General features: G+C 41.3%; 1 protein-coding gene across 3 annotated transcripts in view; it reads left to right on the top strand.

Annotated features, from left to right (window-relative positions):
- The window catches only part of grik2 (glutamate receptor, ionotropic, kainate 2), a 242902-nt gene that overhangs the window by 104281 nt on the left and 111174 nt on the right, over positions 1 to 27447 (top strand). For all 3 annotated transcript variants that reach the window (XM_034697722.1, XM_034697721.1, XM_034697723.1), the window contains 3 exons: positions 10508 to 10689; positions 18870 to 18923; positions 24842 to 25015. In XM_034697722.1, the coding sequence (XP_034553613.1) occupies positions 10508 to 10689; positions 18870 to 18923; positions 24842 to 25015 (410 nt within the window). The remainder of the gene's footprint in view (positions 1 to 10507; positions 10690 to 18869; positions 18924 to 24841; positions 25016 to 27447) is intronic.

Genomic DNA, 27447 nt, shown 5'->3' with positions numbered 1-27447 from the left:
GTATGACATGTGAGATCTCCCTGTGCAGATAATATGGTGGGAGGCCCGCAGCGCTCTTGCTGCTATCCCGGTCCGTCCGGACAGTCTGGAAGCTGTCAATGGAGATGTTGCGGTCAGGAATATTCTGATGCAGCAACGTTTCCGTAAAGCACACTATGCTACATTCCTGAAACTCCGTCTGACTCCTGGCTAGTCCTGTTAGCTCTTCCATCTTATTAGCCAGCGATCTCACGTTGCCCATGATGAGAGAGGAGAGACACGGCTTCTATCTCCTCTCCATAAACCTCCAGCTTCTTATACCAGCTCTCCTCCCTGAGAGCTTATGCCTCCTCTGCCTCCATGTGTCCCAAATCTCCAGAGCTCCGCAGGAACATCCAGCAGCCCGAGCCGATGAGCCACCGGCTTCAGCTCAACCAGCTGAGCATGAGTAAAAACAAAACAAAGCAGGATTGGCGGGCAACAGGATTGCGAGTAAAAGTTAAAGTTGGTGATTTCATTGTGAAAAACAGTCCACAACTCTCACCAATGGAAGGCCAAAAGAGGTCAAAACTGTTTTTAAATAGGAGGATCAGCTTGAACAACCTGCTCACTATACATTATCCCTTACATAAGACAGTAGTGGATGGCTTTTTTTTTTTAACAAGCTGACGCAAGAGTTATGTTCAAAACTTAATAAAACATAATTATGATATCATGGTATAAACTCAAACCAGCATAAGTTACACAAAGAACCTTCACCGTCTCCTGTCGTCAGCTGGTAAAAAAATAACTCCACTGTAAGTCTATTGTTTGACTTAAAGATTATATATTGTTTTCTGTCAGTAGAGAACATTTCAGGACACTCAGGCTCATGAAGCTCTTTAAATCCTCGGGTATAAAACGAGCTGATTCCCCCGAGCAGAGGCCTGAATGGAGAATATTGTCCTTCTGTGTGTCTCCTCTTTGCCTTTATCTGCTTCTGTGGTGTTGATGGTGACAGTTTATTTATGAAAGCAACATCTGGATGGTGTGCTGACAGAGTGTGAAGACACACACAGCATGCCAGATGCCAAACTGAAGTTTATTCACGCATCTCTTGGCTTCAGACGCGCTTGCAGAAAGTCTGAGCTGGTTACGTCAAGGTGGAGATTTAAACAGTATGCTCAAGGACTGCAAGGTTTAAACAAAAATGCCTAACCTTTCTCATGGCACTGTTTTTATAAAGCGAGGTTAAAGTAATAATTTCCTTGATTTAACGCTAGCCTTTAGGTATTCAGGGTTAGTCTATTTCCCCCTCTTTAGTTTTAGTCTTTAGTCCAAACCTTTTCTCTCTTTAAACTGGATCAGAAGTTGGTATCAAAGTGTTTAAACCTGCAGCATTTCACTCTCTGAACACTTTGACTTGTGTAATATCTGGATTCCTTATCTTAGTTGGATAATCTAGCCCTGACACTCCCATAATGCAATGCTGCTGTGCTGTCCCTGCTGATCTGCTAAGCTAAGAAAAGGTCATTACACACAGATAAACATGGTGATAAGGAGGAATGATCCAACTCCAAGTAAAGAAACACTCTACCTTAAACCTCTGAGGATCTTATTTATTCGATTTCAAATTATTATTAATAATAATAATAATAATAATAATAATAATAATAATAATAGTATTTGAAGAGCACTTTAAAAAAAAAGTTACAAAGTGCTTCACATGGGCAGCAAAATAAAACAAGCAGTTCATAAAGTCACACAAGCAAAGATAAAGAAATAAAACATATTTTAAAAGACATAACATTCCCCTAAAATAACTCTTAAAGGTGACATATCATGCAAAATCCACTTTTTAATGGTTCTCTACCTGAAATATGTTTCCCTGGCATGTCTACAAACCCCCGAAAAAGAAAAGAATCCATTCTGCCCCTGTTCTGATTTCTCCACCTTTCTGTAAATGTGTGTGAAACGAGCCGTTTCAGACTTCCGTGTTTTTGTTACGTCACAACAATATCCGGTCTGTAACGGAGTCAGAGCTCGGAGCTTGTTCAGCCCATAGACTGTATAAAATAATACTGAACCCTTCCTCCGTTTTTCATTCCCTACACACATGTGTGCTAACAAGGAGCTTAGGAGGGAGGCATGCTAGTTGTAGGCTGTCTTAATAAACACAAAGGTCAGTTTTACTCCCCACGTCGCCAGATTTGAAGATCTAGTGGATGATTTTTATTTTCCATGGAAAAGTGCTAGCGTTAGTTAGCATAGCTACATAGCTACATGTCGTAGCTGTAGCTGTAGCTGTAGCTGTAGCTGTAGCTGTAGCTGTAGCTGTAGCTGTAGCTGTAGCTGTAGCTGTAGCTGTAGCTGTAGCTGTAGCTGTAGCTGTAGCTGTGTACCAAGACACACGTCTACATACTGACAAATAAAACAACAAGTAACACAGAATCTGTGACCAATCCTTCAGAAAGGTCCCGCTGCCTTTCTGGCAGAGGTCGGTTTTACTCCCCACGTCTGCAGATTTGAAGATCTAGTGGATGATTTTTATTTATCATGGATAGGTGCTAGCGCTAGTTAGCATAGCCACATAGCAACATGTACATGTTCGTAGCTGTGTACCAAGACACACGTCTACATACTGATAAACAAAACAACAAGAAACACTAAATCTGTGACCAATCCTTCAGAAAGGTCCTGCTGCAGGCGCCTCTCCGTCAGAATCCGATTCTGGATCAGATTCAGAGGGTTGAAGTAACGCTATCTGTGGGCAGCCGTATATATTCGGCCAACATGTAAACATTAGATCAATGTGCTGGAGAGCCGAGGCCACATCCACTTCCTGAGGGGGCGTGGTCAGAGGGAAAACAGAGTGTCCTGAGGAGGGCTGAAGAAGAGGACTTTTCAGGCATGCCAAAATCTGATTTCAAAGTGTTTTTTTGAGCATAAACTTTAAAGACATGTTTTGGGGACCTCTTACACCAATATATATTGATGAAAAAAGCGTGATATGTCACCTTTAACTAATAAAGTTATTTCAAAATATATTTCTTAAGACAGTGAAAATAAAATAAAACAGAATAAAATCAAATTCAGATAAAATCTAATTAAAAAGCAGTGAAAGCATTTGTGTGTGTGTTCATAAATTAAAGGGCTGTATGTCACTTTTATGATGTCTCTAATGGTCTCTGTGGTGACAGAAGCACTGGACAAATATCTTCTGTAACATATCACCAAATTACAAGTATACAACAAGGCTTTGACACGGAGCTGTTGGAGTTAACAAATGACAAATATTATACCAACCTGCTAGCTGGTTGTGGTTTTGTCGCTGATATGCATCAGAAAAAAATGATCAGTAATGATAAGACGTTCATGGAGGCAGAGAGAAATTGTACCAATGGCAGACTTGCAGCCAATAAATTATAAAATGAAGAAATGCACGATACCATGGACTTTAAACGTCCAACCACAAATATCTTAGTCCTGTGTCTCAATTTGTTGATCAATCAATCTTTATTTGTATATCGCCGAATCACAACAAACGTTATCTCAAGATGCTTTTACAAACATAGCAGGTCTAGACCACTCTATGTCAAATTACGAACAGAGACCCAACACCAAGAAAGGGTAAGACTCAGTCTTACCCCACCTTAATCTACCATGAGCATTGCACCTCTCAGTATTTAGCTAGTTACAGCGGCGAGGAAAAACTTCCTTTAAACAGGCAGAAACCTCGAGCAGAACCAGGCTCATGTTAGGCAGCCACCGTGCCTCGACCGAGTTGGGTCTGGAAGAAGGGATAGAGGAGAATAAGAGATAGAGGGAGCGTTGTTACAACAAAAACAAAGCATACCGTTGCCCAAATTGTTGTTATCAATGGTGTTGAGGAATGTTTATTGTAATGATTTTCTTTAACAAAATGAGAACGTTATAATTTTGGTCAGGGGCCAAACACTTCAAAATATGACTATGTGTCACTCTTTGTCATTTCTGGACACTGCATTCTTGTTCATTGTTTATGGTCAAAGTTAAGGTTACATGATGCAGAATAAAAAACATGACAGTCTGTTTTGGATGCAATGGATGCAAAAATAGAAGTCTTGTGTATCTGATCCGGAGGGCTCTGACCTGCCGGATCAGAGACGCAGCCGGAATGCAACGGAGCGTATCCAGTGGAATTTAACTCATTGACTAGAATAGAAACCTATAAGATCAGGTGCTATGATGGATCGGAGACTGACTGAACACACATCTGGTGGAATTAGGCAGTTAGTCGGTATTGACTTCCACCTCAGTTGCGTATTGTACCTTCTTCAGTCAGGCAACTACATGTCAGTTCTTAATAAAACATAGATAGAATGATGATTTTAACCCAGGTTATAATCTTTTTTTCTCAACATTACAAAATAGTTTTTATTTAAAGGTTTTTGGCTTTGTCTTTATAGGTAGGACAGCTGAAGAGAGATAGGATATGTGGGGCCTAGAGAGCGGACAAAACAGTACGGTAGTCAAAACTGCCACCGCTAGGACAGGGCCTTAATCTTCAGTACATGGGGCGCACTTAAATTGTCAGGCCAAGCGGCGCCCATATGACAAAGTAGTTTGGTCTGGAAACATCACCAAACCATTATTTATACGACCTCGCAATGATGAGCAGCACCAGAGTGCGTCTGAGGACAAACACAGGACATGTGCTGGTGTTTCTGAATCCTCATCCTTTAAGTATTTGCAGCACGTTCCTCTTAATGGAGATCTCTCGGGCTGTTTCAGACTGTCTGCCTCTGTCTGCCACCGTAATGGGCATAACAAGAACCAAAGATTTATGACGTCAGATCGTCTTTAATGTCTCATGTCGTGATTCAAACGCATGCATGGTCTGCAGAGATGTCAGATTGTGCAGTTAGAATAATTTGCTTAAACATAGTGTGCAGTGTTCATTATGAAGCTGCTCCAGACACACACAGACGCGTGTGTTTAGATGTAGATTCAGCTCATGTTTAATGTGTAAGGATGTATGACTAAGGTGGAGGAGGAGGCCCGCAGAGACTGCAGACAGTTAAATTCTTCCTCCTCCTCCTCCTCCTCCTCCTCCTCCTCCTCCTCCTCTGTATTTGCATTTGATTTGTCTTAGGACTACATATAGAAACATATTTGTTCCCTTTTTCAAATTAATTACTTGAACTCATTTTGCAGCAGAGGAACTTTTTATGCCCATGCACTAAAGGCAAGCATGTGGGGAGAGTAGATATGTGAAGGGTGGAGTTAATTGCAGAAAAATAGAGAGCTGGCTCGGGGAATGGACTCTTTTTCAGCACCAATGATTTAGTGCTGGGAGAACTTTGGTGTAACTAATAACAAAGACAGTTTCTGCCGCCGCTGCGACTGGCCCACATTTAAACATTTGCAGAGGTTTATTTACAGCGCGGGAGCAGCAGCAAGCGTGTTCTGCCTCCACATTCCTGAAAACTGAAGGAACCTTTGACCGCACGCCCGCTTTAATCTGTCTCCAACGTGTTTGACGCCTTTAATTGAACATAAATAAGCCGGCTGATGTGGCGAGGGTCACATTAACCTTGACCTGAGGAGTCTGCAGCTCTGTGACTCATCAGCCATTTCTCCCATCATGCAGCGCTGCCGACCGGCCGTCTGGGGGAATCACTTAAATGTCTTTGGGCCGATGATGATTGAGCAGCTCGGTAAAAGGAGCTGTTCTTCCTTGTCGCCTGCGATGCACTCAAAGGGGAGTCAGGAGAGGAAGGCTTTAGGGGCCGCTCCCTCGCAAGGATATTTATCACAGGCGGCTCGATCTGTTTTACGCTCAGGAGACTCCCAGACGGCCCCTAATAAACGCTTAGAGGGGATGAAATATTCATGCAGAGTTAAATATGGATCCTAGAGCAGTCGCTGCGCATTAAACGCCGTCAATACTGATCAGTGCTGACACCCTCTTTTGGAGCACTCCAGATATTTCCACACCGCCCTTCCACCGGGCTGTGGCTGCAGATTTTGGAAAGGTATGAAGGAGGATTCATCCATGCAGAATGGAAGAGGAGATGTCTGCTGGAGAGAGTGGGGAAGCAGAGAGGTGCTCTGACATGTGTTTATGATGAGCGAGAGCAGCACTCAGATGTGTCTGCTGCCTTTATCGATGTTAACTAACTAACCGTAAAACACAGATTGCTGCTCCAGCGGCGGAAGCTGTTTCTCTCTCCAAAGACAGCTCACGCAACATCAAGCGCTCGTACAAGATCGGACCCCAGTCCAATAAAACACACAAACACACTCGTATCACACACTTTTATTCATGCAAAATTTCGCTCTTCACCTATTTTTCATCGAGTGCCATAAAGCTAAAGACGACCTCTGCTGTATAAAATGGCACTCACATTTATTATATTATTTCCTGCAAAATGCAACTATTTATTTATGTGTTTGTATTTTCATCATCACTAACAGAGGGCGCAGGTTATATTTTCATGGCCATTTGTTCGAAAATAAAGAAATTAATACAATTAATGTGAGGTCAGCAGAAGGTTATCACAACCAGGCAAACAAAAGGCACTATTCGTCACAATAGGACGATTTAATTAAGAGAAATAATGACAGAAGCTAGTTTAGAAGCCGCTCCTTGATAACACTAATCACAAACATGTTTTCGCAGGCTATCAGTTAATTCTACAAACATCATCTATCCACCTTGTTCTTCGCCCAGATGCGTGAATTATGGGTGGGACCTCTAATAATAATTTGAGGTTGAGGAGCACGCGTTTGATTGGTATCAGTGTAAATTGGAGAGATTATGAGAAATCACAAGTCGGGAATACAGCCAGCAGGAGAATGTGTTAAAATGAGGGAGACTGTTGGCAGGTCTTGTTTTCGCAGCTGAGCATTGTTGTCCTGACAGTTGATGTGTTGAAAGCAGAAAAATGAATGTGTAACGGCCAAATTCCACCAGATCCGTGTCTGGTCCGTCTCCGATCCGTCACAGCTTCGGATCTGATAGGTTTCTATTCTAGTCAACGTGTTAACTTCCACTGGATCTGCTCAGTTGCGTTCCGGCTGCGTCTCTGATCCGGCAGGTCGGAGTCCTCCGGATCAGATACACAAGCGGGATGGAGCGGGACAGGAAGTCAGCCACCAAAACAAAATGAAAACATCCGGTTAATTTTCAGAATAAAACACTCTGTATTATCACCAGATCGTATTTCACTTAACTACAACAACAAACAGTCATGATGAGCGGAGCCAGGCCTGGAGTCAACAGGTCAGAGGTTTTCAGAGGACCATAAAGACAACATGGATGAGGAGAATCCTTGATTCAGTTATTACCGCCGGAAAACTTTGGTCACATGACTCCAGCTGTCCGGCGGTCGTGCTCCGTGCTGCGTTCCGAAAAATGAGCAGCAGTGGGTGTTGACGAACAAGAGAGCACGGAGCCGAACCGAACCCCATCGGAGACGGACCGGATATAAGGGTGTTAGCAACTTTGACAAGAACCAAACTGTTAACCGCTGCACCACCATGCCACCCTTCCTACAAATAAGCTCAGTAAAACGCTTCTCTAACACGCTGCTCAAAACGCTCAACATTCAAAGTAAAGACTGGATCTGTAGCACTCCCACCGTCACTGTACTGAAGTCTTGTTTTACTTTTTAATTTTGTAGCGTCCTTCAGATCGACTCCTCTGACCATCACACTGTGAGGACATTCAGATGCTTGATGTTAAATAAAAAGAGAAATGTGTCCGGCCTCTCTGTGATTGATTCCTGAGGTTGCAGCCATGTTGGAGGACCTCTGCTCACACTGTTTGGGTAAATCAGGAGTTTGTTCCATTTGGCGGCTCCCTCGGTGAAATCATAGGAGGAACTAAATGGATCAGCGTGGGTCCATCTGTCCGTGCGTCTGTCCTTCTGTCATGTACAGTAAATCTGATCCCCCTGACTGGACTTGAAGAGGGCCCGGTGCCAGTACTTTATCCAAAACGCACTGAATTTGTTGTTTAACTGGTTTCTGAAATGAAACAATACCAAACTGAAAGAAAGAAAGAAAGAAAGAAAGAAAGAAAGAAAGAAAGAAAGAAAGAAAGAAAGAAAGAAATGGTTTGTGCTGCAGAATCACAAGCTGAGTTTGTGTTTTCATATTAACAGTTAGGGACAGATTTTCACCAACATGAAGCCGGCTCATCGTTCATAAATCATCACTGAAAGCCTTCACATTAACAAAGCATGAATCATGTTTTTTAACCTTATTTTAACACACACTCTCAGATTAAAGTTGGGTTCTGTTGGTTCTTTGTCACAGTTAGTGGGAGCTCAATAAAAACATATCCGTATAAACACAGTGACGTCTCTGAGTCCAGCTGAGATGTTGTTAAGCACAGCTGAGGAGACGCTTAGTCACACAATGGTTAAACACTAGCGGCGTCTCACAGGTCAGCTCTCTGAGGATATCATCATCAGATTATTTGATTTAATGAAAAGCAGCAACACTACAGACACCCGGCCGTGTGTGAGCCGGCGCCCCACAGTGCCGTGCACTCATCTGAAAGCAGGAAGTAAACAAATAATGCCACAGGCTGAACAGCTGGGGATGGTGGCCTGTAGGCACACACACACACACACACACACACACACACACACACACACACACACACACACACACACACACACACACACAGGCACGAGAGAGAACGCTGTGACAGTTCAGAACAGTGTGTGTGTGTGTGTGTGTGTGTGTGTGTGTTTGTTAATTCAAGGACCATACTGGACTGGTGTCAGTGTGTGTTCATTGTAAACACGCAACAGTTAATGACTTTAGTTTAAAATCAGAGGCGAGAGAGAATCACTCTGAAGATAGAAACTGTGTCGTATAATGATCTTTAATGTGTTTAGTGATCTATTTTTAAAGTATATAAAGAAATAAGTGATAACTCTTTATATTTATAAACTTGTAAGCAGTCAGTTTATTGTTGTGGAAGATTTTTCGAATCACAAAAATCAAACAAAACTCCCACAACTTTCTGTAAGCCAAGACATTGTTGGGTTGCATGATATCTTACATTCCTTCTAGTCTCTTTAACTTTCACACAAGGTGACGTAAGGTACATATTTGATGCATTTAAAGAATCATTAAAGTGTCTTGGAAACCATCAGTGCTCATCTTAAGATCATAAACTCTCAGGAAGCAACTTTTAGGATTTCTGCTGTAGCCAACCTTTGTGCGTCTTCTTCTCTGTGTGTTGTTAAAGTCCGCAAAGCGAGGCTGCAGCTGGTGCTACGAGGCGGCAATGAAGAACACATTTTAAAGTGAAATTTTAAGAGACATGATTCAAAACTTATGGTTAAGATCTATCAAAAATTAGGACCAAATTGAGCTTTGACATTTGGTGTTAAGATCCAGATAAAGCAAAGAAACTGCTTCCCAAAGTAAGCTGAGCCAGACCCAGAGTATCCCGATTTATAACTACAGACTAAAGACATAAAGATGTTGACGCAAAATATTGGTTCAAAGAGGATTTTATTGATTTGAAATCTATTTATTTATGCAGCTAAAACAGAAGTAGTCCCACAGATTCCACGCTCAGTAATCTGTGGAAGCAAATAAGCACAAAAGGTGTGCAAACATTCGATTAACGTGATGCAGAAACCTTATATTTAATGAACTTTTAACAGCAGACAACACTTCTTTTCAGAAATCACAACTCAGTTTATAAATACTAAATACTACATGTTAAGAAAGAGTGTGTAAAGACACAAACTTTAGCTCTGCTGTTGTTTCTCTCTCAGTCACACTTTTACTTCTACTCTGAAATGATTGATGAGCTCCTCAAAAGATGGAGCAGAGCATCGCAGTGGAAGTTATATCAGAATAAAGACGCCTGTGATTGGGTTAAAGTGCACGTCAGTTTCCTCACAAACATCTCACACACAAACAAACAAACAAACAGAGCGAGCTGTGCAGAGGAAGAGGAGGATCAATAGTGAGCTCTGAATCAGTGCGATCCATCACGAGTGACGATGTCAGGTCAGCTATAGTGCTGAAATGTGTTTTTGTTCTGTTGCGTTTGAAGGAATATTTGTTTAGCTGCATAAAAGTCTGCTGACACTGAGGCGATGCGGGCTGACAGACTGTTTAGATGCATTGTGGGTAATATCAGAAGGACAAAAAGAGACGGAGAAAGAGATGGGGGAGAGGAAATAAGAGGACACAGAAAGAAAATCTTGTTTTTAGGATGAAGAATAGAGAGAGGGCAGGCGAGGGTGTTGAAGAGAAATGGATTTCATTAGAAATGAAGCAACAACAGAAATAAAACCCTGCAGCTTCCTTATCCTCGCTCTAATTATAACCGCCGCCGCCGCCAAATGAATCAGGAGCAGTTGATACCTCAATTACTGCAGAAAGATAAATATATGTGAAATATACTTTAAGAAAACGTATCGTCCTCACGGGAGCAGAGCTGCACTCGATGCGGTCGGAGTCATTTTTCACAACGATTAAAGGAAACATGAAATCATTTCTTCTTTGTGTTTTTTTTGTGTGTGTGCAGGTTTGATTCGGTTGCAAGAACTCATAAAGGCGCCGTCCCGGTACAACATCCGGTTAAAGATCCGGCAGCTGCCCACAGACACGAAGGATGCTAAACCGCTGCTGAAGGAGATGAAGAGAGGGAAGGAGTTCCACATCATCTTCGACTGCGGCCACGAGATGGCTGCAGGGATTCTCAAGCAGGTGTGTGTGAATCTCTTTGTGTTTGTTTAAGTCTGCAGGTTCTTCTTCTGGAGAAACCTCCTCTGCACGATGGACTTCTTATGGACACAGCGTGAAATACTGACGCCTCTAATCTCATTGTAATGACATCAAGATCACAAGACAGCAGTGTTTGATATCAGGAGATAATAACTCATTAATCTCACACGGTAATCTGAAGATCTGGATCTGAAGATGGTTTGATATTTTCCATTACCACATATCAAAAGATGAGATAGCAGTCTTTAGATTCAGACACGCTGATCATCCACAGTCGAGAGAACCTGAAAATGAAACTCTGACAACCAGATCCCTAAATGCATGTTGATCTATGGAGAGCAACAGCAGGCTTCGTGATCACACTTTCTGTTCCCTGATGCAGAGTGCTCTCTGATGTGTTGTGGTCGAGACACCAAACCTTGGATCAAAGTTGAGTCCTCATGGACTGACTGTGTGGGACCTTTTAGGATGTGTTGAAACATTCAGATTCTACAAATTTAAGTTATCAGTGAAGTTGCACCGCTGTGCGTCGTGTGTAAATGCAGCTCTCTCAATGAGATGCACTCACTGATTCTGCTGCGGTGTGATCACTGCAGGCGTGTTGAACTCAAAAATACCTGCAGCTCACCAGCTATTTACCCAAAAATTAACTCCCAAGAGTTAGGTAACAGCTTGTCATTTCCCTAGTTGCATTTGCTTCTGACTCTTGCATGCATTTTCTGATTTGCATTGTCTCTGAATGTGCAGCACATTTCTCCAAAAGCAGATTATTCGCACTGAACCGCGTCAGCACTCTGAAAAAAGAAAAAACATTTCTAAAAGACGCTCAGGCAAAACCTCGTCCTTGTCCACACGTCTGCCTCTCCCTGTTGATCAGAAGGAACACAAAACAAGAGATCAGATTAATTTACTGACACCTTTATCTATCCTTGACCTTGAAGCAGCTCTGCAGAGACGGGACATTCTCTAAAACCTGGTTCAACTCAGCACACCAAAGATTTTAGCTTCTAATCCAAAATGAGTCAATTTAGCAGCAAACTGGTCACAGCCTGCCACAAATTACATGCCTCTTTAGTCTATAGATTTAAGGGATCAGAGAGTTTGAGTGAGTAAAACCTGCCTCTCATCGCCTTAAGGACCTGTCAGTCACAAAAAGCTATTTTAATATGCCTCATAAATTAGTTTTATCTCCCTTGATGGTGTATGTGCCATTTCCGAGGATTTTCAGCCCTGATAAGAGAAAAACACTTGGGTACAACGATTCAGTGTGTGTTATTCCTTAGAGGACACATTTTAAAGATCGTGTTTAAAGATCGTGCTTCAGAAAAGCATCAAACTGCAGCTTGTGTAGAGAGGTGCTTTAACATACAGCCTGCAGGGACACGGCAGCTCTCTTTCTCCTCGTTTCTCACACGAAGGCTTTTTCAATGCAGCTGAAAAATGTCATTCAGAATAAAAGAGGAACTCTGCGACGAGTAACTCAATTAACAGGCCTTCATATTTCCCCTGCTTGCAGGATTTATCAAATATTAAAGACAACATGATTCACCCACAGCACTCTGTCACTCTCCCAGGGTTTTTAATCAATGCCTGAGCGGTAGATTGCCGGGGAAGGTCAAGGACTCCTTTCATTAATAATGTCAGAGAGAAAGCCTGCTAATGGGAGGTAATGAAAGACTTAACTGTCCTGTTTTGATTTTCACATTACATGACATGCCAATAAATCACAGATCCAGAGTGCTCTTCATTACTCTCAGTGTTCTACAGGAACACGAGGAGAACAATAAAACAGCCAGGTGATCGATATCATTTAATCGCTCTTATAGGGCGCAAGGCTAACTGTGTTATGTATATGTCTAAAAAAACAGAAAATGTTATTAAGAGATGAGAAAGATTTACACATAAACACAACTAACTCAAGGGTGACATGGAATACAAATCTATAACAGAAGAAAAACTGTTAAAACGTTCCAACAGAGAAGGTCTCCATGATCCAAGTCCAGTAAAAGATGTAATCCAAACTCATCTTATCCTTAAAGATCCACGGATTATGACAAATCTATAAAGACTGGACTGTGAACCATCTTATCGTGTAAGAGCAGAGTTTGGATCCCTCGTCTCTCTCAGGTAAACTAGGTGACCGCCCAAACCCAGTATGTTGAGTCACATGTGTCTGCAGCTCCATCTCTTTTATGACTCGTTGAAAAACAGCAAAAGGAATCCATCAGTGATTTGTAAGGAGAAAAGTAATAGTGCAAAGTCTATCCATGTGTTCAAATGTTTTGATTCACAAAAATTAAATCAATGTATGTGCATTAAGATAGCGTTTAAATGGTCATTCATGCAACTTTCAATCAATCAATCTTTATTTATATAGCACCAAATCAAACAAATGTTCTCCTCAGACTCTTTCCAAACAGAGCAGGTCTAGACCGTACTCTATATTCTATTATTAACCCAACATCAAGACCGGATAAGATCCTGTCCCATCTTACAGACAGGACTCAGTCTGATCTCATCTTAATCCTCCACTGCAAGTTACAGTGGCAAGAACAAACTTCCTTTAACAGGAAGAAACCTCCAGCAGGACCAGACTCATGCTAGACAGACATCTGCTGAGACCATGTTGGAGAGAGGGATAGAGGGAGATGAAGAGAGAGAGAGATGATAGTGGTGAGACGGATAGTAGAAGTTGTAGCAGCTGGAGTCTGGCACGTCCACAGCAGCAGAGATCCAGAGGAACCTACGAGACGAGGGAGCTCAGGGACTCCAGAAATGTCTGTGGTTAGTAACTTTAATGGGACAGGGAGAGAGAGAGGAGAGAACTTGTGGTCCCTGTCATTCACACAGCATGTGTAATGTGTTGCACAGAGAGGTGTCATATCATTGCATCTTGCACTGAAGCTTTTACAAAAGTTGCTGCAGCCAAACAATCATAGGAACAGCTGATAAATCCTGCAGGGTCTGATTTAAAGGTTAATATGCTAAGATAAGAAAAAACCCTCAGCTGTGAAGTTCATGAATATAGTCTGATCCGCTTTAATGCAACGACAAAACCCCCGGATGCTTTATTGTCCTCGCTGAGACTTTTAATCAATGTTTTAAATCAAACTGTAATTATAACTGAGCCGGATGTTTTTCTCTATTGATTTGTTTTTGTTGCCCATAAGTGACATTAAAAAAAATGTAGCGTGGACACAAAAGCTCTGGAAGGTTTCCGCTGCTCCTCCGTCATCCCAGGGTTCAGGAAATTACAGCATGTGAGTCAGCGCTGAGTGGGATGGACCTGAGATGAAACGCTGAAGGCTGTCTCAAGGTTTCCCACCTGACAGCAGCCGTCCTCCTCCCGTCCCCACACAGTCCTGATCTGTGATTCAGACTGCTGCACCAACATATAGACCCATACAGTGTGGATGTTCGTATGCTGACATACAGCTCAGCGCTTACACGTAACAGTCTGATCTGTGAGGTGTATTTTTAGAGACAGACTGCCTTCATTAATGTTTAAATGAGTTCATTTTCCTGTTAGTGAACCTGTTGGATTACTCACCAACGCCGCTTATCGAGATTGAGGAAACAATCGCAGACAGATGAGAAAGTCTGACTCATGCAAACTCTGACTGCAGACAGACAAAATGATATTAATTTATTCAACCTGAAATGAAAAATGGAGCCTCAACAGAGCAAAATTATTCTTCCATTCACTTAGACTCTGCCTGTGTGCGTCACTGGCTTCATAAAGCTCCAGTTTCTCTGAGCTATCAACTATTTTATCAGCAGCAGGCTTAATGTCTGTACAATGATGCTTTATATCCAGAGCGCTGTATGATAAACAAATGTTTGCTTGTCTGTTTAAACTGCATGTGAAAGGCTGAGCTCTGTGGACAATATATGAATGCTTTGATTTACCTTTCATTGATCATAAGAATACTTATCACGATATATGATACAGAGATGCTGCTAGTCTTAAGAAAATTCAGAATATTCAGGCATTGTTTAGGCTGTATCTAAAGTCTCAGAGCGACATGTAGCTGTTCAGGTTAATGTAAAGTGTTTCTTTAAAACTTGTCAGGAGGGGCTGCGCACCAAGTTAGTGTTACCTTAGCTTGTTGACAGAAACCTTGTCTGTAGAAAGTACTTAAATATCTGTCTCTCATGTACTTCTTGATATCCATATATCTGATACATGTCTTCAGAGGATGATAGTTCTGCTATCTGAGGCTTTTCCAAACTTTAGAAATGTAAACTTCATGAAAATACCAGATCTGTATAATTGATCACAAAACTTGAACTTGCAAAAGCAAAGTTGCACTGACAACCTTCTCTCCAGCTGAGTCATTTCCTTGGGAGATCACTGGGGGATCACAGGGAACGTGTAATCCCTGGAGCCTGGTGCACGTCTGCCCAGGGGTCTCCTCCTCCCTGTATGGAGATGTCTGGATTATCTCTACAGGAAAGCATCCTGAGCTGGATCCCCACAAACTTGCTCCTTTAATGCAAAGATGAGTTTCTGCTGGATGTTTGAGAACCAAAATAACCGACAAACAAACTCATTTATTTGATGAATGTTGTGTTTTTTTCTTTTCATGACTGTATTTGAGATGGAAACAAAGAGTGACAGCCTGAGCTCCTCTTCAATTTGAAATTGCATTTCAGTAATCACACGTTGTTGTTCTGTCAAACCGTCGCTTTGTTCCAAGAAAGAAACGTTTACAGATCAAAAACTTGCATTAATAATAATCTCATTTTTCTTTTCTTCTATCAGACGTTTCCTGTAGAGCATTTTTACTTTCTTTCTTTGTAATAATGTAGTGACTTTTCAAAACCACTCACTAACAAAGGAGTAATGATTAAAACACGCAATAAGTGCAGAACTGAAATCCATTTCTATAAAACATCATGTATTTCAATATTTGACGAGCTCCTCAGGCCTTTAGGTGTGTTTGGTTGAAAGGGTTACTGCCAAATTCCACCAGATCCGTGTCCGGTCCGCCTCGGATCTGTCACAGCACTGTATCTGATAGGTTTCTATTCTATTCAATGTTTACTTCCCCTGGATCCGCTCCGTTGCATTCCGGTGCGTCTCTGATCCAGGGGGCTCCGACCTGCCGGATCAGATACACAAGACTTCTTTTTTTCCTGGAGCACGATGCATCAATCTCAACAGAGCAGATGGAGCGGGACAGGAAGTCAGGCACCAAAACAAAATGAAATCATCCGGGTAATTTTCAGAATAAAACACTCTGTGTTATCACCAGATGGTATTTCACTTAACTACAACAACAAACCGTCATGATGAGCGGAGCCAGGCCTGGAGTCAACAGGTCAGAGGTTTTCAGAGGACCATAAAGACAACATGGATGAGGAGAGAAGGAGGAGGAGAATCCTTGATTCGGTGATCACTGCAGGAAAACCTCGGTCATATGACACAGCTGTCCGATGGTCCTGCTCCGTGCTGCGTTCTAAAAACATGTGTGGGTGTTGACAGACAAGAGAACACGGAGCCGGACCGCAGCGGATCAGAGACTGACCGGACAGGGATCTGGTGGGAGTCAGAAGTTAGCCTCCAGAAACCTTGTGTCTCTCTTGAAAATGAATTTTATGAGGAATCAGACCGAAGAAATAAACAACTAAAAGATGTATCCATATAATTTATTGCACAGCCAAATAAAGACTTGATAAAACATAAAGTACAGATAATGTTTAAGGTAAACTCTTCTCCAACTTCTATAAAAAATGTTAGAATTGAAAAAAAAAAAATGCCAATCTTAAATATTTAGGTTTTAATCAAATCAAATCAAAACCTACGTTTAATATAATTTCCAATCTGCTGCTGTGACTCGAGGCAGCGAGAGACTGGATGAAAAAATCCACGGTACCACGACATCAAACTCTGAGGAGCTGTCACAGAAGTGTTGGGATGCGATCATCCTGTGTGACCTTGGCTCATTGGCTGTTTTCGAAACCGCCTACTGTACTAGCAGTATGTACTGATTTGGCCAAAATTCAGTATGTAGTATGCGAAGAGCAAAATCTGCAGTATGCCAAAACTCCCAGGATGTCTACTGATTCGGGAAAATTTCACAGCATGCTTCGGACCAGTTTGCCTCGCGTACTGTTTCCCACAATACACAGCGCTCGTTCTGCTTTTTCTTTTCTCATACATACTAAATTCAAACGCAGTATGTAGTTGGCAGTATGTACTGCCTACTACATTAGTAGATAGTATGCAGGCCGTTTCAAAAACAGCCATTGTCTGGTTCATTGTTTTCTTTTCCTGCTTCTACAAACTTCTGTCAGAGTAAGAGCTGCAGAAGATCATGTTCTAGTGAAAAGGCTGAAGTTAATTGCAGATCCAAACAGGGCATGAACCCTTGTCTCCTGCATAAAGGTCACCTCTCTCTCCTCTGAACACACATCTTCCCATCTTGGCCTCTGACGACTCCACATGCAGAGCTGTCTGATACAGACATCACACTGACGATAATGTGCTGCACTACAGATCCATCTGTGTGCTGAAATAACACAAAGCCTGGCACGTCGGCGGGGATTGGTGCTCTACGTACGTCTCTGTTTTTGTGAAATGCTAATCAGCAGCTTACACCTTTCTGTGCTGACAGTGCCAATAAAGTCTGTTCCAAACAGAGCGAGCGTTGGGTCATGTAACACTCCATGTTTGTGTTTTCACACATTCAAATCAGCAGCATAAGTATCTCCTGGCTCTGAGGGTTTTTAAAGGGCTTTTCAAAATAAAACAATCCCCACCTTGAGAGCATTGTGACAGCTTTAGGACTAACATCCTTTCGTACTGACGTCTTAAAAACCACAACCTTTTGCATGCACAGATCATGTGTAACGCAGGACTGATGACCCTGCAGAAACCGGTAAAAAGGTCACACTCATTCAATGTGCCTGCCTGGACCAGGGTTGCTCTTTGTCTCTGATGTTTTGGTAATCTTCATGGATGGGATCTAAATACACAACGGGGGAGTGGAGGGTTTGCAGTTTGGCAATGTGAGAATATGGCTCAACTCTTTGCAGATGATGTGATTATGTTAGCTTCTTCAGGCTGGGACCTCCAGCATGCGGTTTGCAAGTGCTTCTAATTTCCAGGCCATGGTTCTCTGCTGAAAAAGGATGCACAGCTCTCTTCGGGTGGGGAGTGAGTCTTTTCCCCGAGAGAAGGAGTCCAAGTATTTTAAGATCATGTCCAAAAGGGACTTTTCGATGAAGCCTCAGCAGTCATGCAGGCGTTGCACCGAATTTGAAGGCAAAGCTTTGGCTTTTCAGGTCCATCCATATTCCAATCCTCATTGACAGTCATGAGCTTTGGGTAGTGACAAAAGAAAGAGGTTGTGGATACAGACGGCTGAAATGAGGGAGCTCGGAGTAGTCTGCTGCACCTTCATGTTGGAGGGAGCCAGCTGATGTAGTTTAGGATGCCTTCAGGGTGCCTACCTTTGGAGGATATCTGGGCATGTCCAACTGACCCACAACCCAGTTCACGTCTCTCAGCACTTTGCTGCATGTCTCTCCTCAGCAATCCCGTCAAATAAAGGCCAAAACGCTCCGAAATATGACCTAAAAAAGGGGACGTATTAAAGAGTTTAATGTATATATGGCACAGAGATGAGTTTTGCAAAGCAGCACAGTGATCAGCGTCTCACAAAGACTTTGGGCTATCACGTAAGCCGACCTGAAATAAACCCACAATGTTTAATACTGAAGCAGGATCAGCAGGGTTATAAAGAGGCTCTGTTTTAGGGGCCCTCAGAGCGAGGACCCAAGGTTTAAATCTAGCAGAAGTTCAGCATTTTCTAACAGAAATATATCAACGTGGATGTAGATTCACATCCTAATATATGTTCCTGTCAATTTCCCAGCTGTCCCACATTTATATTATTATGCATCATCCTCTGTGTTCCCCTTCATCTGCCAAATGTTGGAGACTGAGCCTGTCTTCGGCTTTATTTAGCTGTTTTTCTCTTTGGTGGGTGTTTGTTTCTTATCTCTGAGCCCGTGGCTGCAGCAGTGTGGAAGAATAAATGCCTCTTCACATTACATGCTCCTGCAGCCTCACAAACAGATGAATATGACAAAATATTATATCTGCCTCTCTATTCATTTATAAATCTCTCTCTCCCTCTCTCTCCCTCTCTCAGGCTCTGGCCATGGGGATGATGACAGAGTATTATCACTACATCTTCACCACACTGGTAAGTAGAGGCGGAGGCTCGGCTGCACACTCACTCAGTCATCAGATGTAACTCGGTCCTCCACAACCCCACGCAGATTTGTTGCACTGCAGAGAAATGAGACGCTGCCAGACTTCAATCTGTGTTTTCTCAACTTTTCATTTTACATGCATTACCTTGGATCAATATTTTCCCGTATCGTGTCCTGCAGACCCAAAGAAAATAAAAAACATCACTTCTTTTTTTTTTTGCATTTTTATTAGCTTCAAAAAAAGCTTCACCATTCATCCTCCTCCTACTTGTTTCCTTCTCAGTCCTCTTTTATTCCTGTTCCCCTTTTTGCACTTATATTATTAATTGAATGTATACACAAAAACAAAAACGACTCATTTGTGTTCGAAGCTCTTAAACTTTATAAACAAACTTTCTCTAAAAAGGCAAAACAACATATGGGAGTTTCTTTAAAAAGGTAAGGTTTATGTAAAAGTCATCTCTCTGATCACTCGCAGAGGATACGAAACCAGGGAAAAAAGCCATACAACGTTGAAGCAGAGTCTTTAAAGGAGATGTATTCCCTTCATCTCTGCTGTTATATCACTAAAGCTGCAGATTCACACTTAAGAGTTTTTACATTTTCACCGATCAGACGAAACATTCATGTCAGGGCTGAAACGTCCCCAACCTGATGTGACTCCTTCAGATCTCTGAAGGTGTGCTGTGGTTTCTGAGACGTCAGCTGCAGATCCTTGAAGTCCTGAAGTTGTGAGGTGGAGCCTCCATGGATTAGACTTTGTGGTCGAGCTCTTCCCTCAGATGCTGGATTGGACTGAGATCTGGAGTCAGGACCTTGAACTCGTCGTGTCCCTCCAGACCTCCTTCTTCCATCGCTCTGTGGTCCAAGACTGATGCTCTCATGTCCGTTGTAGGAGCTTTCAGTGTTCAGAGTGGAGGGTTTGCAGTTTTGGGGACGTGAAAATATGGACTCAACTCTTTGCAGATGATGTGGTTCTGTTAGCTTTTTCAGGCTGAGACCTTTAGCAGGCGGTTTGCAAGCACCTCAAAGTTCTAGGCCATGGTTCTCTGCTGGAGAATGGTGGACAGCTCTCTTTGGGTGGGGATTGAGTCTTTGCACCAAGAGAAGGGGTCCGCGTATTTCAAGATATGTCCAAAAGTAACATTTTGATAACGCTTTAGCAGTCGTGCAGCATGGACACCCTGACTGGTCTGCAGATCCACAGCCTCAAACACAGCCAACCTCTCCAAGGTTTTGACCCTGTACCCCCCACAGGAGATGCAGTTTAGGAGACTGTCTGATCCAGTCATCTAACCATCACAGTTTGGTCACGCTTATCCTCACACTTTCTGCTTCAACATCAACTTTAAGGACGACGTGTTCACCTGCTGCCTGACAGATCCGCCCTCTGACAGGTGACACTGTAACAAGATAATCAGTGTTATTCACTCACCTGTCAGCAGTCAGGATGTTATGACCGAGAGGTGAACACCTCCGTTGTATTTATCTCGAATAATTTCTCTCCCTTGAACATTAAAACAGAACTTTTTATTTTTATTTGAAACTCAATAATTTCTCTCCCTTGAACATTAAAACAGAACTTTTTATTTTTATTTGAACCTCTTCTTCTTCTTCTTCTTCTTCTTCTTCTTCTTCTTCTTCTTCTTCTTCTTCTTCTTCTTCTTCTTCTTCTTCTTCTTCTTCTTCTTCTGCCTTTTTAAAGATCATTAGTTTCTCTCGTGTTTCATTGTCTCTTCTCGCGCTGATGAAAGTCACTTTGACAGCAGTAAATAAAGCCTGACGTCCACAGACGGTTAATTGAATGCAGTGAGACAGTGTTTAAAATAGAGGCGAGACAAAATGAGGTCTCTATGTAAATATAAAGATGAGCTGGTCGTTATTTTATGTTTATATATGACATGATAAATCACCAAATACGAAGTCTGTCTGAATATTTCCGAGATATTCAGATGATGAGATTTTACAAAAGAACGGACAGACACTTCTTTGTGGCTCCATTCATCGTTGTTTAACCTTTGTATGCACAAAATATTACATAACAGATAAATCATTTTTTAATGTTAGTTTTGACTTCTTTTGACATTATTGATTTTTATTTAATTTTTTAAAAATAATTTTCAGAAACTTAAATAAGTGCTTGAATTACTGCATGAATTTATTCAGCTTTTTTTCTTCTTGCAGAAACAAAATCATAATTTTTTTCTCTATTGACAAATATGTTCTCAGTTTTTGTTCACTGAGTCTGAGTTCTTGAATTTGAGTTTAAATATCTTTTGGCTTTAAAAAAAAAATAGGAAAAAAAAACAAAAAACAGCTTGAGGAGATTGAATAATTCAACAGTTTTTACCTGGAGGCCACATGGGAGAGCATGGGCTAATGACAGACGTACATAGAAGCACAGTGAATTAAATCCAGCTTCATTCGTTCAGCAATTTTCATGCATTCAAACATGCAGCACAAAGAAATAACAGACGGAAAAATTACAGAAAATCGATCGATACTAAAAGACTAAATCAAGACGTGATTCAAGACTGAATACTAAATTAATGTGATAACTCGTCTGAAAACAAACTCTCAATATATTAGATATTTTCAGTTATTGAACAAAAAGCATTCACATTACAATCAGCACACGTGTTTATATATATATTTTTTTTTTCCTTTAAATATAGAAAAAAGAAAATCATAAAAATGAGGCTGTGAAAATTGCTCTCCTGTCAGGAGAAAAAGGGTGCATACATGTTCATAATTATATATAAAAATAGAATCATCCTCAATTGTAAAATACAAACAACGGATCTTAGAAAATTAACCCCTTCCTTCCCAGCCCAGCTCAGTGGTAGAAATGTACTTACACAAATGTAGAATCACAGTAAGGATGAAAGGAAAATAAGACGCCTCTCAGCCTGGCAGACTCAATATTAGTTTTAATGTTTAAAATATAGCAGCATACGCCTGACACCAGCTTAAGTTGTCAGATGATCAGTTGCACTTTTCTCGAAACATAGAATCAATATTTGGGAATGTTAACGATCATATGCTCCAAAGTTCTAACTTGATGTTGCAAAAAAAAAAAATCAATGGCCAAGGTTATCTAGAATTTAAGAATTTGCAAGATATCCCAGAGCTGCATGACCTTTCTGACCTTCTGTCGGCCATCTTGATGTTAAAGACGCTTCGACATCCCGCCAGTAGGTGGCAGTGTTTAGGATCATCAATGCATGAACATTTAACGGAAAAGACCATTGGATTGCTGTCCACGCATATATTTGGATGGCCTCTGACAGATATAATTAAAGATGACATTATATTTTTGTTGTTGGATACTTTACAGGTAAATAATACGAGTAAAGGTAGAAAAAGTTCTGGGTAGAGATGAGTGGATTAGCAAAAAACTCTCTGCAGAGAAATGTGGACTGAGCAGCCACAACTGACACGCCATCATCTCAAATGTAAAGCTTTATCATCATGTGACACACATGTTATTATTGATTATAGAATCATTACTTTTATAATAATTATCTGGTTAAATGTGAGTTTTTGAGTCATGATGAGTCTGAGATTTTAACCCAGATGATGTTGTCACATTTTATTCTAAAGCAAGATTCAGGGCCGCCGCCACTTCACCTAAAACTGGTCTTTCAGAGCGACTCTGCTTTCAGATATTTCTGGCCCCAATCTGCTTCCCTGTCCACAGAATAAAACCCAGAAACCATCTTCATACACTCACTTGTGGGTGTTTTATTTATTTGGATCCCTGCCTGTGTGAGCCCATGTTCTGGGTCAAAGCTTTAGCAGGAATCAAACTCTTATTGAGGCTCCATCATCTCTCATCCTGAAGAGGCTGCTTGTTGCTGCGGATTAAAACACTTTCCGTGTTCCCGCCTCCATCCTGTCCTTTACTTTTTTAATGTCAAGTTCTTTTGAAAAGGGAATAATTCAGGTTTTAACAGCCTGTGCTTTTCATCACGGCAGCTAAAAGGATCATTTTGGGGTTTGAAATGAAACATCTAAACGCTGCTTTTTTATTCTTTGCTCCGCAGACGTTCAGCGCAGCAGAATGGAGATAATTAAAAATCCCTCTCGTGTCTCGTGGAAGATGAAAAGTAAAATCCAAACATGAATGAGGCAGGGTGGTACAGTAGGAGCAGGCAGAGGGCTGTCTTGTCATTTCCCACTGTTGTGTTTGGCACACAGAGACTACAGTGCTGACAGCCTAATTCTCCCAGCAGAGTGAACAATCCAGCCATACTGAGGACACATATGGCGGCCATTTTCCTGCCAGCTTCTCCTTTATTGCTCCGTGTTCACAGTTTTGTCCGTCGCGGTATGGAGGGTTTGATCTAAGAGTTTGTGTTTTCACACTGAGTCTGGCCTCCTGAGAGAGATTTGAGAAGATTAATCTCTGTCATGATGATCACTGTCGGTCCATCTGAACACGTCTGTTATCCTGATACTGATAAAACAGAATTTATATTGAAGGGATAGTTCAGGGTTTTTTGAAGTGTTGTGTGAGGTTCTTACCTTCAGTGGATCCCAGTTAGCTCGGCCCCAACACAACCACAGTTAAAAAAAAATACTCTATATATATATATATATGTATATGCAATATATTTATTTGAAGTGAAACCTGTTGCAGCGACTGCAGTGCACTCTTCATTTTTCCGCAACATAAAGCTAAGGCTTCCATCTTCATGTCATATTATTGTACATTCAAAAATAACATGATAGAATATTTTCAACAAAACACGATGAAAACATAGCTGCAATTTGACAGCAAGATATTGTTTTATTATTCTGTTTATGTTGATTTATAATATAAAAATATAACATTTATTTATGTATTCATAATTTGGACATAACCTATGGGTTGTTCAGATTTTAATATATGAGGCAATTTAAAAATATTATGTAATAATAAGCAAAATTAAGATTATGTAGGCTCCAAGTTTTTTGTTCCCCAAGATTAAAATGTCAAAAACTTTTCTGTCTAAACATAAAATATCTGAAAAACTACAACATACTTAGATTTTTAAAAAACGTCTAGAATGTTAAATGCTGTATACATTTTCAACGCTTTTGTAACATTTTAATGAAACACTTTATTTTAGTTTCACAAACTCTGTTAATAAACTAAAAAGAAATTTAAGCAAGCACGCATCTTTTTTTAATATCTCATTGGACCTAATACGAGCTATATTGATCTTACAAGTCCTGATAAATGTCTAATAAGACATTACAGGCATTAAAAAAAGGCCTTGTTTAGGCAAAAATATCTTCCAAGTGCCGTCGATAAACTGACCTATGTGATGTCTTAAATTATGAAACTTCACAAGTACATTTTTCTCACTACACAGGCAGACACTTTAACTCATTACAAGCTATTCAGGACTTATTGTGGCTTTGTTTGTGAAGATTACAATCAGGTTATGCAATGTGACAAGAATTAATATCATGATTTGTGGGGATTTTGCAGGAAACAAACAAACAAAAAAAATTAAATAAAAACAGAGATGTGTTTATAAAAGCCTTATTTCACACTAGCTCGCTCTTGTTAATCATATATTAGACATTTTTAATAATATTAGTAAAAGCAACTCATTTAAGAAAAACAATCAAATTAATTGACTTAACACTGAGTCAGTCAAGTTAAAATAAAATAAAACAAAACAAAAACATCAAAATCAGCAGAGCAAGTTAAGATTGTATTTTTTTTTTACAGAGTGTGTTTTTGTTTAACGGGTATCTTAACTGGTCAGATATGATCACAAATAACTCATTCTGTGTCCCAGTTGTTTCAGACGCTGCTCTGCAGTTACATGATGGTTCACGGAGAGTCTGAGGTCTGTCTCTCTGAAGTTCAGCTACAGTGTAGATGAATGAAATCTCTCCTCTCTCTCTGCAGGATCTGTTCGCTCTGGATGTGGAACCGTACCGGTACAGTGGCGTGAACATGACGGGCTTCAGGATCCTGAACACGGAGAACAGCCAGGTGGCCTCCATCATTGAGAAATGGTCCATGGAGCGCCTGCAGGCTCCGCCCAAACCTGACTCTGGTCTACTGGACGGCTTTATGACCGTAAGTTTCATGGGTTCAATCAATGAATGAACCAGTAGTGAGTGAGTGGATGACCATGCCCATACTTCTGTCATGTCTGTCTGCTCATGTGCTGCTGCTGAAGCTCAGAGGTTGTGTTCTGTTGGTCCGTTGATGAGTGCATTTCTACCTGCGGCTCTTTTAATCTGCATTCTGTGTTTTTGGAACAACAGCTGAAATCTCTCTCTGATGGAAAATTTTCCCCTGACTTTGTCTTTGCACACATTGAGATAAAACTTCTTCATTTTAGTCCCTTCTATAAGAAAAGGTGTGAAGCAGGAGGATGATTGCCCCAGTTTATCTTCTACTGTTCAGGAAATATTTATACAAAATAAAAATAGGACACTTTGATGTACAGTGATTAAAAGTACAGACACAAGCTTTCTTCAAACAGATCAATCATTAATGAGCTTAAGATGCAAAATACGTCAACAACAGGAAGTGTCTTTAGATCCTTTAACTTTAAACTCTTGAAGCTTTGTGCAGAGTTTTTTCACCTTGAATTGAACTTTGGATCTTAAATGTTTATTCACAACTCAAAATGACACCCTTCTAGAGATACTGCAAAACAAAACCCTGATCAGGTCACTGATGGAAGACGAACTCATAGACCGCTGCAAAAAGGTCTATAAAGGTCTCTGTGCATGGGGCATGCTCCATCACCAATTTTAAATGCAGTATCCAAAACTTCTCTTCCTCCTGTTGTTAAATTTGAGCCCACAGATCCGTTTCTTGCGTTGGGTTTCTCTTGATCTGTGTCTTTTGTGTCTTTGCATTCAGTTTGCATGAAACAGTGTGGCGCAAATAAATTATCTTTGCAATTCAACAAAAATGTGACACAACTTTGTCTCAACGGTGCTGCAGCTGCTGTCAGTAAGGGAAAGGGGCGACCGTGCAAGAAAAAGAGCAGAGCATCGAAGGTGTTGGTGCTTTGTTGAGTTTTGTGCTCTTACAGTGAGGGTTGAGTTGAAGAAGAAGGCGTCTCTGTCTTCTGGTTACTACATGATGATCCACATAGAGCATGCTCTGCCGTTTTGCAAAAATTGAAGATGTTTTTATGTATTTATATTCATGTTTTCAAATCAATGTGGCCACGATCTCCTTGGGGAAGTGAAATCCCTCTTAGCATCCCTCACACCACAGGATAATGTGACTAGATCATCTATGGAGCTTCAAGAAAATGAGGACCTCGCTGACTTTCATCAGAAGGAAGGAAACAGACCCAAAATGATCTTGTAGTGTGTGCACCGCTTAACCCAAACATTCAGTTTCCTCTGCTGGTTTCTGTTGTTTCACAGACAGTAGGTTGCTGAAGATAAAAAGAAATGTTCTGGACGTGATAGAAATGTTAGCCTGGATGTGCCGTGGCTTCTCCCCCTCGTAACATCCTCAGGGAGTCCGATGGAAAAACCTCCGTGCCCCGAGTGGTGAGCCGCGGGCGTGATAAGAAGACTCTCTGTCGTTGTGATCTGAAAGTTTTCTGATCAGAGCACACTGTCTGTAATAACTGTTCCTCCACGCCGCTTTCATTCCACCACTCTTATCTGGGAACGCTGCCAAAAAAAGTCAAACCACCAGAGACGAGGAGCGGAGAGGCAGAGAGAGTAATGGAGGAGAGGAGATGAATGAAAGAGAGGAGAAGAAGGAGAAGGACAGGGAGTGGGTGAAGGGAAGCGTTGTGGCTGTCGAGGTGTTAAACGTGAGGCCGATGGAGCTGTTTGGTCTGATTCCAGCTGGACGGCCCTGGCGGCGGCGGCGGCGGCAACATGTTGGCTGGTGATTGAAAACAGTGGCTTACCTCTGGGGAACACATTCCTCTTTTTTTCCTCTAAAGGAGCGAGATGTTGCTGAGTCATGTTTGTGGATTGATATCGGAGAGTGGGTGTTACTCAGTTTAAGCCCCTTTTGTTGGATTTGTGGCTCAATCGATACTGTTTCCCACTCGAGACCTGAAATGGACTGTGCGTGTAATAACTGTACCTTTTCTACACACACAATGCTCACTCTGCCTTTATGCTCTCTCCATGCGTTAGATTTGATGTCTTAAGTGCAGAAGAGAGGGAAATGAAGGATCTCTCTAATTGTCTTTGTGGTTATATTCGTCTCTTTACTCTCTGACGACTCATCAGCGAGCAGAGCTGCACGGTTATTTTTGGATCAGCGACAGGAGAAGATTTATTTGTGTGAGGAGTGTGCAGTGACCCTGCTCATCAGTGGATTAATGGCATGTGAGTTTGAAGGTGGGGATTGATTAATTAGACAAATGGCAATCAGTCAGCAGCTAATGCATATTGACATGGCGGAAGGTTCTGTAAACGTTTGATTAACGGCTTCATTTGTGCACTGTATTTACGGTGTTGTGTGCTTAAGTAGTGAACTGCTGACGTGCTGTAAGTTATGGCCTTGCAGACGCT

Source organism: Notolabrus celidotus, chromosome 12, assembly GCF_009762535.1.
Source record: "Notolabrus celidotus isolate fNotCel1 chromosome 12, fNotCel1.pri, whole genome shotgun sequence".
NCBI classification, from domain to species: Eukaryota; Metazoa; Chordata; class Actinopteri; order Labriformes; family Labridae; genus Notolabrus; species Notolabrus celidotus.
This window is presented reverse-complemented; position numbering and strand designations above follow the sequence as displayed.